Source organism: Chrysemys picta, unplaced genomic scaffold, assembly GCF_011386835.1.
Source record: "Chrysemys picta bellii isolate R12L10 unplaced genomic scaffold, ASM1138683v2 scaf1839, whole genome shotgun sequence".
NCBI lineage: Eukaryota > Metazoa > Chordata > Testudines > Emydidae > Chrysemys > Chrysemys picta.
In genome coordinates this window covers 1-11,688 of record NW_027054544.1, presented here as the reverse complement: position 1 = coordinate 11,688, position 11,688 = coordinate 1, and the positions used below count along the sequence as shown (strand labels likewise).

The following is an 11,688-nucleotide window of genomic DNA, read 5'->3' as shown; positions in this document are numbered from 1 at the left end:
GATTGTACTGTGAACCGCAGGGGGCCTGACTGATAGACCTGGGGAGCAAGGACAAGGGCAGCTGCTGGCAACTGCAGTACATCCTGACATGACCCCACGGCTTGGCCCCGACCCAGGGGGCAGCGTCTCCACGGCCCATTCCAGCCTGAAAGGGGCTGGTTAGTGCCAGCCGTGAGCGTCTGGGCCCTACCCCAGCTGGGCCTTTCCTTAGAGGTGCTTAGAGCCCAGCCAGATGTGCCAGCCCTCAACTCTCCCTGCGCAGTCAGCAGCACTGACAACCCCTAGGAGCCCTGCAAGGCCCGAAGGCCAGACCACTGCTGCAGCAACCCGTAGCACTTCTAGCCAAAGAGTCACGTCAACCTCATCCATTCGCACAACAGCGCAAGCGCAGACCTGCCTGCAGTGCCACGGATGGTCAGGAGGAAACACCTGTGATCCTGCAACACGGTGGGGAGCTGGAGCGGGCGGGGGAAACCGAGTCACAGGTGGGGAAGGGACTGGCCCAAGGCTACCTGGCTGGTCAGCACCAAAGCTGGCAAGAGACCCCCAAATTGGCTGACTCCCACTGGGCCATGGGGCTGCCTTGCGTGGGCACAGATTATGCATACACTGCCCTGTTCTGCCTGCAGCGTGCTGGTACCCCCAAGGGGATGGCCGGGGATGGTCCTCGGCCTCCCTCTGAATTTCTGACATGGGAGAATCCCCTCTCTTAAAAGAAACGAAGAGGAGCCACTTCCTGGAGCTTCCCTGAGCTCAGCTCCACCCCAGCTCTCCCCAGGACAGGGAGGGTTGGGGGATACCAGCGCTGGGTTCTGGCCGGGAGGGGCTCTCACCTTGAAGAGCTGCACCCCGATGCAGGCCAACATGAACTGCAGCAGGGTGGTGACAATCACAATGTTGCCGATGGTCTTGATGGCCACGAACACGCACTGGACTACGTGCTAGAGAGAGAGAGAGGCCAATGCAGAGCTGGGCCAGGCCTGCAGCACCACGACCTGCTGTGGGTATCGGCCGTGCCCCTGTGTAGGGGAAGGGGCCATCCCAGACACAGACGGGGGACACAGCACCACACCGGTGTGCAGGGGACACGGCCGTCCCAGACACGGATGGGGGACCCAGCACCACACCAGGGGAAGCGGCCATCCCAGACACGGACGGGGGACCCGGCACCACACTGGTGTGCAGGGGAAGCGGCTGTTCCAGATGCAGCCAGCGGACCTAATACAAAACCAATGGGTTGCCTCCCAGCTGCCCACAGACACCTAACAAAACACCCGGGTAAGAGTGAAATCAGGTGGCCTGAGCCCTGGGACGTGCAGTCCTGGGATCCTGCTCAGATGGCCCATGATCTGGCAGGTCCTGGATTCCTGGGGCAGATCTGAGGGGGGCCGTGTCCACCCCCTATGGAGGGCCCTTGTCCCCGCCTTGCTCTCACCTTCAGCCCCTTCGCTCTGTTAATGGCCCGCAGCGGCCGCAGGACTCTCAGCACCCTCAGGATTTTCACCACGGAGATGGCGCTGGACCTGGGGAGGGCGGGGGGAGACGGGGTGACTCAGCCAGCTTGGGGTCTGGCCAGACAAATCAGCTCCTCACATGCCGTCAGGAGCCAAACCGGCCTGCAGCGATGCATCGGGGGAGAGCCAACACCTGTGCCCCTCCAACATGGGCAGGGGAGCTGTACCTGCCAGGGACAGGAGGGGGCAGACTGGGGGGACAGGCAGGCGAGGAGGGGGCATGCTGGAGGGGGCAGGCTGGGGGACATGCTTGGAGGGCAGGCCGTGGGGTGCAGAGCAGCAGGGGCAGGAGGGGGCAGTCTGGGGGGAATGCTTGGGGGGCAGGCCGGGAGGTACAGAGCGGGAAGGGACGTGCTGGGGAGACCGGCTGGGGGTGTGCTGCAGGGGGCAGGCTGGGGGGGTGCAGAGCGGGAGGGGGTGCGCTGGGGGGCAGGCTGGCGGTGTGCTGCAGGGGGCAGGCTGGGAGGTGCGGAGCGGGAGGGGGCGCGCTGGGGGGCAGGCTGGCGGTGTGCTGCAGGGGGCAGGCTGGGGGGTGCAGAGCAGGAGGGGGCGCGCTGGGGGGCAGGCTGGCGGTGTGCTGCAGGGGGCAGGATGGGGGATGCGGAGCGGGAGGGGGCGCGCTGGGGGGCAGGCTGGCGGTGTGCTGCAGGGGGCAGGCCGGGGGGTGCGGAGCGGCAGGGGCAGGAGGACAGGCCGGGAGCATGCTCTGGCGGGGCCAGGCTGTCATGTGTTCTAGGAGGGGATTGCAATCCAGTTTGACAGAGCTCCCCAAGGGCAGCACTTCCAGGCGCTTCCCACCGTGGGGGAAGGGGCAGGCGGCTGCACAGTACATCAGTAGCAGAGTTGGGCCTAGCCCCCAGGATCGCTGACATCCCTATCCTGAGCCCTAGCCCCTAGGCCACATTCCCACCCACCATGAGGAACAGAACCCAGGAGTCCTGAAGGAACTTGGGGGAGGAGGAAGGCAATTCCAGATTGAAGTGAGTGCCTGCCCACAAAATCCTTGCATATCCAATTCATGTCACAGCATCTCCTCTCCATTCTCAGGGGTTGTTTATTTCCTTACTCCCAACAGTGTGGCTGGATGACTTTGTGGCACTGAATAGTGTATGAATGCTAATGCAAGGGGAATCAACCAACTCACATGCTTCTGGGCACAGGCTGATTGTCACAGGGATCAGGAGGGAATTACTCCCCACCCTCCATCTACAGCCCTGCATCTGCCCAGGTGCATCCCTACCATCTGCAGCATCAGTTACTGGTCATTGCTGGAGGTGAGATACTAGGCTAGACAGACCAATGGTCTAACCCATCCTACGTCTCTATTGCCAACGTAGATGACAGCACAGCAGATGGCCCTATCCTCTGCTGAACAGGCAGACCTGTTGCTACAACGGGTGCTTACTCAATTCCCATGGAGATGAGGGAGACAGCAACCACCAGCAGTTCCAGGATGTTGAAGTAGTTCCGGCAGAAGGACCCCTTGTGAAGGAATGCACCGTATGCGGTCATCTGAAGGGAAGAAGAGGGGAGTTAATGGGAACGGGGCAGATCTCCTCTGATCCTCTCTCTTTTTAGTGACTGCTGCTCATGAAAGAAGCCAGATTGGAGCCCTGGACACTTAAGTCCTCTCTAGATCCACAGAATAGGCACAGTAAAGGAAGCTTATCATGTACCACTGAGCCAGCGAGCCTCAGCCCCACCCCACAGGAGTCTCTCCAGGGAGTTCATTCTCCACAGCCCATTCTTGGCCCAGCTGCCAATTGTGATGGTGCTTTTCTCACGCAGACACCTGTGGCCTAGGAACTGGGCTGACAGCCACTAAACAAATGCTTCCCTGGGCGCCCAACCGGCCACAGTAGAGCACGGCCCGCAGGGCCTTCTCTGACTGGTCCGTCTAGGGTGGGACTCAGGAGCAGAGCTGGTCAAAACTCGGCATTTCTGTTTCGGGGGAAATTTCGACACATCATCATTTGGTTTTGGTCCCGATTGGAACAAAAAAAATATTTTCAAAATATCCCATGAAATGGAAGTTTTGAAAAATGTTGGTTCTGGAACACTTTGAAATTTTGTTTTATTTTATTTTATTTCTTTTTTTGTTTGTTTGTTTAATATTTTTATTTTTCTATTATTTAATGACGTCTGTGGCATACACTACTACTGGTGTCGTAAAATGACATAATCATTTAATTATTCTATTGATTTTATTTTAAATATTTAATAACGGGTGCTTCAGTCTAGCAGAGAAAGGCATAATATAGTCCCATGGCTGGAAGTTGAAACTAGACAAATTCAGGCTGGAAAGAAGGTGTAAATTGTTTACAGTGAAGGTAATTAATCATAGGAGCAATTTACCCAGGGACGTGGTGGAGACTCCAGCACTGACAATTTTTAAATCAAGAGGGGATGTTTTTCTAAAGGCATTCTCTACGTTCTATGGTCTGTGTCACATAGTAGGTCAAACCAGGTGATCGTAATGGTGCCTTCTAGCCTTGGAATGGATTAATCTGTGCATTTTTAAAACAGTTAAGGGCAGCTGCTACTTAGCACTGATTGAAACATCTTCTCTTCTAGGTCAAAATGTCTGCGGTTTGCGTTGTAACTCCAGTGTCAAACTATTTCATTACAACACAAACAGGAGACATTTTGATCTAAAAGAAAAGCGAAGCTGTTTCAATCCATGCTAAGTGGCAGCTGCCCTTAAAGAGTTTTAAAATAAACTATATTAAAATAATATTTCTGCTAGGGCTGTCAAACGATTACAAAAATTAATCGCGATTAAAAAAATTAATATTGATTAATCTTGCTGTTAAACAATAATAGAATACCATTTCTTTAAATATTTTTGGATGTTTTCTACATTTTCAAATATATTGATTTCAATTACAACACAGAATACAAAGTGCACACTGCTCACTTTATATTTATTTTTGATTACAAATACTTGCACTGTAAAAAACAAATGAAATAGTATTTTTCAATTCACCCAAGTACTGTAGTGCAATCTCTTTATCATGAAAGTTGAACTTAAAAATGTAGAATTATGTACAAAAAATAACTGCATTCAAAAATAAAACAATGTAAAACTTTGGAGCCTACAAGTCCACTCAGTCCTATTTCTTGTTCAGCCAATCACTCAGACAAACAAGTTTGTTTACATTTGCAGGAGCTAATGCTGCCGGCTTCTTATTTACAATCTCACCTGAAAGTGAGAACAGGTGTTCTCATGGCACTGTTGTAGCCGGCATCACTAGTTATTTACATGCCAGATGCGCTAAAGATTCATATGTCCCTTCATGCTTCATCCACCATTCCAGAGGACATGCGTCCATGCTGATGATGGGTTCTGACTGATAACAATCCAAAGCAGAGCGGACCGACGCATGTTCATTTTCATAATCTGAGTCAGATGCCACTAGCAGAAGGTTGATTTTCTTTTTTGGTGGTTCGGGTTCTGTAGTTTTTGCATCAGAACACTGCACTTTTAAGACTTCTGAAAGCATGTTCCACACCTTGTCCCTCTCAGATTTTGGAAGGCACTTCAGATTCTTAAACCTTGGGTTCAGTGCTGTAGTTATCTTTAGAAATCTCACATGGTACCTTCTTTGCATTTTGTCAAATCTGCAGCAAAAGTGTTCTTAAAATGAACAACATGTGCTGGGTCATCATCTGAGACTGCTATAACATGATATATGGCAGAATGCGGGTAAAACAGAGCCAGAGACATACAGTTCTCCCCCAAGGAGTTCAGTCACAAATTTTATTAATGCATTATTTTTTTAACAAGCGTCATCAGCATGGAAGCCTGTCCTCTGGAATGGTGGCCGAAGCTTGAAGGGGCATACGAATATTTAGCATAGCTGGCATGTAAATACTTTGTAATGCCAGCTACAAAAGTGCCATGTGAACGCCGGTTCTCACTATCTGGTGACATTGTAAATAAGAAGCAGGCAGCAGTATCTCCCGTCAATGTAAACAAACTTTAGAGACTGGGAATGGTTGGGTCATTACACTAATTGAATTTTTTTCCCCATGTTAAGTTCTCCTCACACCTTCTATGGGTCATCTCGATTATCACTTCAAAGGGTTTTTTTCTTCTGCTGCTGATAGCTCATCTCAATCGATTGGCCTCTTACAGTTGGTATGCGTTCTTCCACCTTTTCACGTTCTCTGTATCTATAAATATCTTCTGTCTGTGTGTTCCATTCTATGCATCCGAAGAAGCTTATACTGAAATAAATTTGTTAGTCTCTAAGGTGCCACAAATACTCCTATTCTTTTTGCAGATACAGACTAACACGGCTGCTACTTTGAAACCTTTTTTGTCTGAGTGATTGGCTGAACAAGAAGTAGGATTGAGTGGACTTGTAGGCTCTAAAGCAGGGGTTCTCAAACTGGGGTTTGGGACCTTGTGACGGGTTGGATCACAGAAACCCCCTTGGGAGCTGCCACCCGGTGTGCAAAGACTACCCCTGCTTCTGTTTTCCCTGCCAGCTCAGGACTCCAGCACCCTGTCTTGCTGAGCCAGACACTTCTGTCTGGCTCTAACACAGACCCAGGGTCTGAATCACTTGTCCCAAAGCTGCAAGTTTACCTGAAAACAGCTCACAGTAGTGTGCTTGTCTTTAGCACTCAGATGCCCAACTCCCAATGGGGTCTAAACCCAGATAAATCCGTTTTACCCTGCATAAAGCTTATGCAGGGCAAACTCATAAATTGTTCGCCCTCTATAACACTGATAGAGAGATATGCACAGCTGTTTGCTCCCCCAGGTATTAATACATACTCTGAGTAAATTATTAAATAAGAAGTGATTTTATTAAATACAGACAGTAGGATTTAAGTGGTTCAAAGTAGTAACAGACAGAACAAAGTAAGTCACCAAGCAAAATAAAATCAAATGCGCAAATCTATGCCTAATCAAACTGAATACAGATAATTTCCTCACCAGTTCCAGAGTGCTCCCTTTTACAGGCTAATCTTCTTTTAGCCTGGGTCCAGCAATCACTCACACCCCCTATAGTTACTGTCCTTTGTTTCAGTCTCCTTCAAGTATCCTGGGGGGTGGGGGGGGGTGGAGAGGCTCCTTCTTTAGCCAGCTGAAGACAAAATGGAGGGGTCTCCCACGGATTTAAATAAACTCTCTCTTGTGGGTGGAGACCCCCCCTCCTCCCTCCTATGCAAAGTTCAGCTCCAAGATGGAGTTCTGGGGTCACCTGGGCAAGTCACATGTCCCTGCATGACTCAGTCTTTACAGGCTGAAGCCATTGTCCACATGGTATCTTGCATGTTTTCAGAAAAACTTCTTATGTGGATTGGAGCATTCCAAGATGCATTGTTCCCCAAGTGTTTCCTGATCAGGTACTTAACCTGGCGAATTCCTTCCTAAAGAAGCTGACCAAATGCCTCACAGAGCTTACTTAGAAATCAAGCAAGCATACAGCCCAAATTCTTAACCTCAAGTGGAAAATGATATATATGTACAAATAGGATAAATTATTAGTAGACCATAACCTTTACGGAGATATGTTACGTGGCACAGGCGGCACAAAACATATTTCAGTTATATCATACATACATTTATAAACACTCCCCCCATAAAGCCTTATGGGGTACGCTGTCACAGACCTCTCAGGGGGTCACAAGGTTATTACATGGGGGGTTGAGAGCTGTCAACCTCTCCCAAACCCCGCTTTGCCTCCAGCATTTAGAATGGTGTTAAATATATAAAAAAGTGTTCTTAATTTATAATGGGGGTCGCACTCAGAAGCTTCCTATGTGAAAGGGGTCACCAGTAAAAAAGGTTTGAGAGCCACTGCTCTAAAGCAAGGGTGGCCAACCTGAGCCTGAGAAGGAGCCAGAATTTACCAATGTACATTGCCAAAGAGCCACAGTAATATGTCAGCAGCCCCCCATCAGCTCCCCGCCATCCCCTGCCCACCAGCAGCCCTGCCGATCAGCACCTCCCCCTCCCTCCCCGCACCTCCCAATCAGCTGTTTTGTGGTGTGCAGGAGGCTCTGGGGGGGGGGAGGAACGAGGACACGGAAGGCTCAGGGGAGGGCGCGGGAAGGAGTGGAGTAGGGGCAGGGCCTGTGGCAGAGCCAGGGGTTGAGCAGTGAGCACCCCCCGGCACATTGGAAAGTTGGCGCCTGTAGCTCCAGCCCCAGAGTCGGTGCCTATACAAGGAGCCGCATGTTAACTTCTGAAGAGCTGCATGTGGCTCCGGAGGCACAGGCTGGCCACCCCTGCTCTAAAGTTTTGCAATGTTTTGTTTTTGAATGCAATTATGGAACCAAAAAAATCTACATTTGTAAGTCGCATTTTCACAATAAAGAGATTGCACTCCAGTACTTGTATGAGGTGAACTGAAAAATACTATTTCTTTTATTTATCATTTTTACAGTGCAAATATCTGTAATCAAAAATAATATAAAGTGAGCACTGTACACTTTGTATTCTGTCTTGTCATTGAAATCAATATATTTGAAAATGTAGAAAAACATCCACAAATATTTAACAAATTTCAAGTGGCATTCTATCGATTAACAGTGCGATTAAAACTGCGACTAATCGTGATTTTTTATTTAATCGCATGAGTTAACTGCGATTAATTGACAGCCCTAATTTCTATTATATTATGACATGTCACAGTAATAGGGCATATTATGGGTGTACATTAATGGCAGTTGCTAGTTCGTATTGATGGAAACCTATTGCACTGTTACTCCTGCCATGGTATGAAATAATGTAAACATGAAAAAATAAAGGACATCAAATTCTAAACAACATTTTGAACATTTCCAAAGCTCTTTTTTTTTGGCAGGAATTTTTGTCAGAATCAACACAATTTCATGACAAATTTCAGTTTTGGAGAAACTAACGAAAAACGTTTGAGGCAAATGTTCTGACTAGCTGTACGGAGGAGGCCGCCCTAGTGGTGACAGTAAGTGGCACAGGCTGGCCAGCGAACCCCCAGTTTCTGTCTGTGTGCAGCAGCAGCCTCAATCAAAGATTCCCCATCCACTGGTGACGCCTGCCTCTGCTCTGCCCCGATCAGCGGCTCCCCTCACCGCTGGCATCACCCCATTATGCACTGGCTCCAGAAAGATGGGGTGTGACTCACCTTCAGGACTATTTCAACTGTGAACACGGAGGTGAAGCCGATGTCAAAATATCCCAGAACCTGAAGATAAAAATAAGGGAGAGGTTTTGGTAACTCGGGAGACCAGATGTTATTTGCAAAAAGAAGAACAGGAGTACTTGTGGCACCTTAGAGACTAACAAATTTATTAGAGCATAAGCTTTCGTGGACTACAGCCCACTTCTTCGGATGCATATAGCTATAAGTACTCCTGTTCTTCTTTTTGCGGATACAGACTAACACGGCTGCTACTCTGAAACCAGATGTTATTTGAACGTCCTACAACCAGGAGCTTTGGCAGACAGACGGCACACTGCCCCGCTGAATGGAAACTGCACACCTGGTGCTAATAATAAATACAACAATAATAATACATGCTTTGCACTGTGACTGCTTCTTTCGCGCCAGCATCTTTACGACACTAATGAATTAAGCCTCCCAGCCCCCAAAGCAGTCAGAAAAGGATTATCCTTAGCAGAGCACAGCAGTCCAAGGGTTAGAGCCCAGGAGCCAGGATTCCTAGCTACTGTTCCCATCTTTGGGAGGGGAGAGTGTTCATAGAATCATAGAAGATTAGGGTTGGAAGGGACCTCAGGAGGTCATCAAATCCAACCCCCTGCTCAGAGCAGGAACAACCCCAACTAAATCATCCCAGAGAGGGCTTTGTCAAGCCGGAACTTAAAAACCACTAAGGATGGAGATTCCACCACCTCCCTAGGTAACCCATTCCAGTGCTTCACCACCCTCCTAGTGAAATCGTTTTTCCTAATATCCAACCTAGACCTCCCTCACTGCAACTTGAGACCATTACTCCTTGTTCTGTCATCTGCCATCACTGAGAACAGCCAAGCTTCATCCTCTTTGGAACCCCTGTTTAGGTAGTTGAAGGCTGCTACCAAATCCCCTCTCACTCTTCTCTTCTGCAGACTAAATAATCCCAGTTCCCTCAGCTTCTCCTAGTAAGTCATGTGCCCCAACCCCCTGATCATTTTCATTGCCCTCCGCTGGACTCTCTCCAATTTGTCCACATCCCTTTTGTAGTGGGAGGCCCAAAACTGGACACAGTACTCCAGATGTGGCCTCGCCAGTCAGTGTTCTAATGGTTAATGCTGGCGATTTAGGGTCAGGACTCCTGGGTTCAATTCCTGGTTCTGGGAAAGGACCATGGCCTAAGGTGTCAGGATCCCTGGGTTCTTTTCCCAGCTCTGTAAGCATCTAGCTGGGTGACCTTGGGCAAGTAATTTCCCCTCTCTGGGCCTCAGTTTCCCTGTGTGTAAAACGAGGTTAGTGACAGTGCTTTGGGGTCCTCAGATGAAAGGCTCTGTACATTCACAGTATTACAATCCAAGACAATTTAAAGGTGGGGAATCTGAGGCACAGAGTGATGTTAAGTGACTTGCCAGTGATCACACAGGCAGTTAGTGGCAGTGCTAGGGGCAGAAGCCAGTGTGCCCCACGCTGCTGAGCTTTCCATGGAAACCTAAGCCAGCAGTCCAGTGATTGAGGGGCCCACCAATGGCTCAGGCCCCTGCAATGGCAGGGATTTGTTTTATTGAGACATACCCAGCGGGTCCTTGCAAGTGATCTGTGCCCCAGAGGAAGGCAAAACCAGCCAGCCCCAAGATGCCAGCTGGTGTGACCTGGGGGGAAACTCCTTCCTGACCCCAAATATGGTGATCGGTTGGACCCTGAGCACGTGAGCAAGAACCAGCCAGCCGAGTGCCTGACAGCACGAATGCTTGGTGCCACCTCTGCACCCTGCCCAATGGCCCACCTCCAGCCGTGGAGTTCTGATGAATAACTCCATCCACACTTGTGGGGTCTCCGAGTGCTTCACAGGGCAATGGACTTCTCTGTGGGTATCCCTACCGCTCCCTGCACCACAGGGGCCGAGCAGATCCCAGCGGGGAACGAATGTAACCTCACAGGGCAGCTTTATTATCCCTCTGCTACAGACTGGGATGGTGAGGCACAGAGAGGAAGTGACTGGCCCAGGGCCACAAAGTAAAGTTAGTGCCAGCCAGGAATGAGAACCCAGAATCCCCTGCTGCAGCTCTGGAACAGGTTTTCCTTCCAGAGCCAGGAAAAAAACCAAGGACTCCTGATTCCTCATCCCCTGCACTAAACTCTCCTTGCGCACAAGGCGATAGCCTGGCAAGCAGCTCCCCTGAAGCTGCACATTTCTGGTGGCTCAAACTGCTTTCCCCAACAGCCCATCCTGGGAACCTTGTTCCTGAAGGACACAGGCCGGATGGGATCCTCGGCCGCCAGGGAGACGCTGCTGAGCAGGATGAAGAGCAGGATGAAGTTGGTGAACCAGGTGGCGTTGACGATTCGGTGGCACAGCACTCGGAACCTGGGGAAGGGAGAGAGGGGAGGCAGGCAGTCAAAGCATTGTCAGCTCCAAGGGGCTGAGTGACAGCCCAGGTTAGAGCTTGGGGAGTGGTGCAGCTGGGGAGATCCCTGCGTGAGTCTCGGGGGTGGTACCCCTCATTCTGTGTGCCCGGCATGCTTCTACCCTGGGACAGCGTGTGGGCACAGCTGGCTCCAGAGGCTGGAACAGCCCATTACAGTTAAAGGTGTTACTTTGTAGCTCAGTCGGGAGGTTCCAGGTTCTATCCTCGCTGATCACTGCTGGGTGTCTGACAGATGGGAGGAGAAGCAGCACCTACTTGTTGGTTGGGCTGAAGATGAAGAAGGCACTGGCTTCGGGCATGGGTACTGCTTTCTCCTTGAGCTGCAGCTCTGCCAGGGGGCGTGGCTGACGGCTCAGGGGGATTTTTCGGGCTCATCTTCCACATCCTCACCAGTGGAGCAGCCAGAGGGAGGGAAACATAGTCAGTCACTTTGAGCTCGCATGTTGGGGTCATTCACTTAGCAGCAGCCAAAAAAAAAAAAACCTTAGCTAAAACTTAGAGGTAGAGAAGGATCACTTGACCCCTTTCCATCCTGGGCAGCCAATGAGGGATTGTTTCCTTAACCATCCGGAGTTGGGGATGATGAGACCCCGTGGTCCAGCTGCAGCATGAGTC

At 50.2% G+C, this 11,688-nt stretch overlaps 1 protein-coding gene across 1 annotated transcript; it reads right to left on the bottom strand.

Annotated features, from left to right (window-relative positions):
* Positions 1–13: 13 nt before the first annotated feature.
* On the bottom strand, positions 14–11,401 carry LOC135980102 (voltage-dependent L-type calcium channel subunit alpha-1S-like; the record flags this gene model as incomplete). The annotated part of the gene is made up of 6 exons (XM_065580170.1): positions 14–941; positions 1,436–1,523; positions 2,920–3,026; positions 8,639–8,698; positions 10,883–11,051; positions 11,329–11,401. Coding segments are annotated over 6 exons (959 nt in total), but the record flags the coding sequence as incomplete, so codon positions are not given.
* Between the last annotated feature and the right edge of the window lie 287 nt (positions 11,402–11,688).